The following is a 3,315-nucleotide window of genomic DNA, read 5'->3' on the forward strand; positions in this document are numbered from 1 at the left end:
AACTTCATAGACTTGGTGATTTTTAAGAAGTTACTGTTATAAAATGCATATAATAAATCCATCTTACCATGAAAACTGGATTCGTGGAATTCAGTTTAGAGTCCTCATTTGCTAATCCCTTTGTCTGTGCTTTGTTTACACAGAATAACTTAGCTTAACTTAATCTGCTTTTAAAAATATTTTTTTCAGCCTTTGAATTTAGTGACATCTCTTTGGTTAAACTTGCCTGTCTGTCAATAACCACCAGATTGTCCTCTGACCTTTAATGTCCACTCAGAGGTGATGCAATCACAGTGGACTAACATGACTTCTTATTTTTTAGCTGTTACAGACTTTTTGTAGGGTGACTTAGAATGTCTCATCTTTTATAGGTTACTAACAGGTGTTTCCTCTTACATAACTGTCTATCGAGGGCACTGTATCATACCCTGAACTAAAAATTATTTTGGTTTATTCTTGCCTTCCTACTTACTCAAAAACAACAATCCATATTAAAATACATAAACAACTTTTCTAAAACTCTTCCACTTCCCCCAGTCAAGTCAGAGATGAGGCTGAAGAAAAATCTTTGACTAAGGTATAAGATAGAGGAGGCTAAAAGGTCATTCCACGGGGAGACTCAAGTCTTTTGTAAATATCGTAACTGGCAAATGGTGGGTAAGGGAGAAAGTAATTATGGTTAAAACATTTTGTTCAACAAATTATTACCTTTTCAAAACATAGAATTGCTCCTAAAAATCAAGTGCCATTATCGTTAAGGAAAAGAGATGCCACTATTTTGAAAATGAGATCTTGTCCCATAAATGCAGCTGCACAGAATGTAATCTTTAGTTCACAAATTAATGTAGTCAAAGGAATAAAAAATGTAGAAAATAACTGAATAAATAACATAGTTTCATTCTAAGTTGTATGGTGTGATCCATTATGAGTATCCAGAATTTTTCCAATTTTCTTGGCACAGAATGCTATGTATTCTAGATGATTTCTTAAAAGCAAGCATTTTAAATCCTGCAAACTGATATCAATATTTACTGTACTAAGATTTTTTTCTCTGTCACCTAGTGTCTCTAAATTATATACTTACACAGCAGAGAAACTGGATTGCTTCTGTATATAAGAGTACTTCCATATAAATGCCATTATAAGCATTTGATAGTTTATCTTGTAGGAGGTATTCTTACATGTAATAATGAAAAATCTCATATGACGAATTCATGAACTATGTATGTATTTGACTCCCCCAAATACATACAGTACTGATGTTAATCATCCATAAAAGCTAGTTTATAAGTATTATTGTATTTTTTCATAGAAACATTTGGTCTAAGCAGTGCCACTAGAGTCGGATTTATTTCAATGCCATTGAACGATCAATTGCATCTACTCTAAATAAACTGTAAAATTACCCAATCTACTCTTTGTATTATTGAACAAAATACATTACAGTTGTCAACTTTGGATTTCACGTGGGCTGGTTCTTCACGATGCTTCTAGAACTCAGTCCAGCAAAATTAGAGGAAAAGACTTTAGGATTTTGCTTAGCCCTCTGCCCTCCGTTGCTACCCACCCGCCCCCATTTTGAGGGACTTGTTTTCAGCGTGAATTCATGGTTTGATTCCACTCAGAGCAGAATGTCACTTACCAAAAGTGACATATCACTTGTTTTAATCGAACTCAGGGCTGTTTTCACTAACTCTTTTAATCAAAATTCAAGCGGTATCTTTAACTTTCAGTATTTTCCACAGAAAAATCAAAAACGTCTCACTTTTGAGTCTTGCAAATGACATGTCGTGGAAAAGACTGCGTTCCACGTAGCAGGCTTGTTTTATTTGCTTGCAGACACAGGGCTCAAAGTCCAGCGCTACTTTGGGGGACTGTTGACAGTGCCTTTAAACAGTTTTTGTTGTCAGCTTCTGGAAGCATTCCGGCAGAACAGCTCTCCTCGACTTTAAAGAGGACAATTTGGAGAAACAGCTTCCACTGCCCAGGTGTGGAGGTGAGACAGGGCCCGCTGAGGAGAAAGTGTGATCAGGATCAACACACACTGAATGCGACGTAGTAAAAGGGACCCTTTCCTCCGTTTGAAGATTTTCCTAAAAACGGTCGTTTGGGCTCCTCTCGGAGATCGCCTGTTCATCCTCGATGGCCTTTCATAAACTCCTGGATCAAGTTGGAGGGCTGGGCAGATTCCAGATCCTTCAGCTCATTTTCTTATGTACCTCCAGCCTCATAGTGTACAGTCATATTCTGTTGGAGAACTTCACTGCAGCCGTTCCTGGTCACCGCTGCTGGGTCCACATCCTCGACAATGACACCGTCTCTGCTAACGGCACCGGGCTGCTCAGGCAGGATGCCCTGCTGCGAATCTCCATCCCACTGGACTCGAACCTGGAGCCGGAGAAGTGTCGCCGCTTCCTCCACCCTCAGTGGCAGCTCCTTCACTTGAATGGCACCTTCTCCAACACCAGCGAGATGGACACGGAGCCCTGCGTGGACGGCTGGGTGTACGACCGAAGCTCCTTCTCGTCCACCATCGTGACGGAGGTAAGAGGCCTCTTCACGTGATCTGGGAGTTTATCACACAGTGACATCCGTGCTTTAAGCCTTTAGTCATTACGTCGGTGCTCATTCTTCATTCCTTCAGCGAATACCGATGACTTCCCTATTAAATGTCAAGCCCCCGCATCAACGGTGAGACTAATGAACTCAAAAATAGACATAACCTTACTATCGTGTGGCTTTTATTTTTAGGAAGGCCAAAGGTTAAGCAAGTAATTTAGGTGATGTGTTAACAACGTTATACGAGGTCAGAAATGCTCAGCCTTGCTTGTAAACTAGAAACGTCTGGGGAGTTGACGAAACGCTGCAAGCACAGACTGTGCCCCAGAGCAGCCACGCGAGGAGATCTGTGGTGACACTCTGGCACCAGCACATTTTAAGGCTCCTCATATGATTGCAATCTGCAGCTAAGCTCCAGAACCACTTAGCATGGAAGACAAGAAGGCATTAATGCAGCCAACAGGTTCAGAGGAGGCTTCCTATCAGAAGTTATATTTAAACTGAGACCTGAATAACAAAGTAATGAAGGTTGGCTAATGCAAAAATGAGGAACCAGAGAGGAAGGGGGCGCCTGATATAAAGAAACTTGAAAGTCATTTAAGCTGTTTCGATTTGATTTCTACTGAGGGGTCATAAGTGGCTGTGAAGCTCTGATGTAATGATGTCCTTCCCTTCCAGTGGGACCTGGTGTGTCAATCTCAGTCACTGAAGTCAATGGCCAAATTCTCATTCATGGCTGGAATGCTGATGGGAAGC

General features: G+C 40.9%; 1 protein-coding gene across 1 annotated transcript in view; it reads left to right on the plus strand.

Moving 5' to 3' along the window:
- The first annotated feature begins 2,142 nt into the window (after window positions 1–2,142).
- Window positions 2,143–3,315, plus strand: part of LOC105297825 (solute carrier family 22 member 9-like) — a 23,964-nt gene continuing 22,791 nt past the window's right edge. The window contains exon 1 of the mRNA XM_011368682.1: window positions 2,143–2,544. Coding sequence (XP_011366984.1) covers window positions 2,143–2,544 — 402 coding nt within the window. The remainder of the gene's footprint in view (window positions 2,545–3,315) is intronic.

The sequence above is a fragment of the Pteropus vampyrus genome, unplaced genomic scaffold, assembly GCF_000151845.1.
Source record: "Pteropus vampyrus isolate Shadow unplaced genomic scaffold, Pvam_2.0 Scaffold144, whole genome shotgun sequence".
Classification (NCBI taxonomy): Eukaryota; Metazoa; Chordata; class Mammalia; order Chiroptera; family Pteropodidae; genus Pteropus; species Pteropus vampyrus.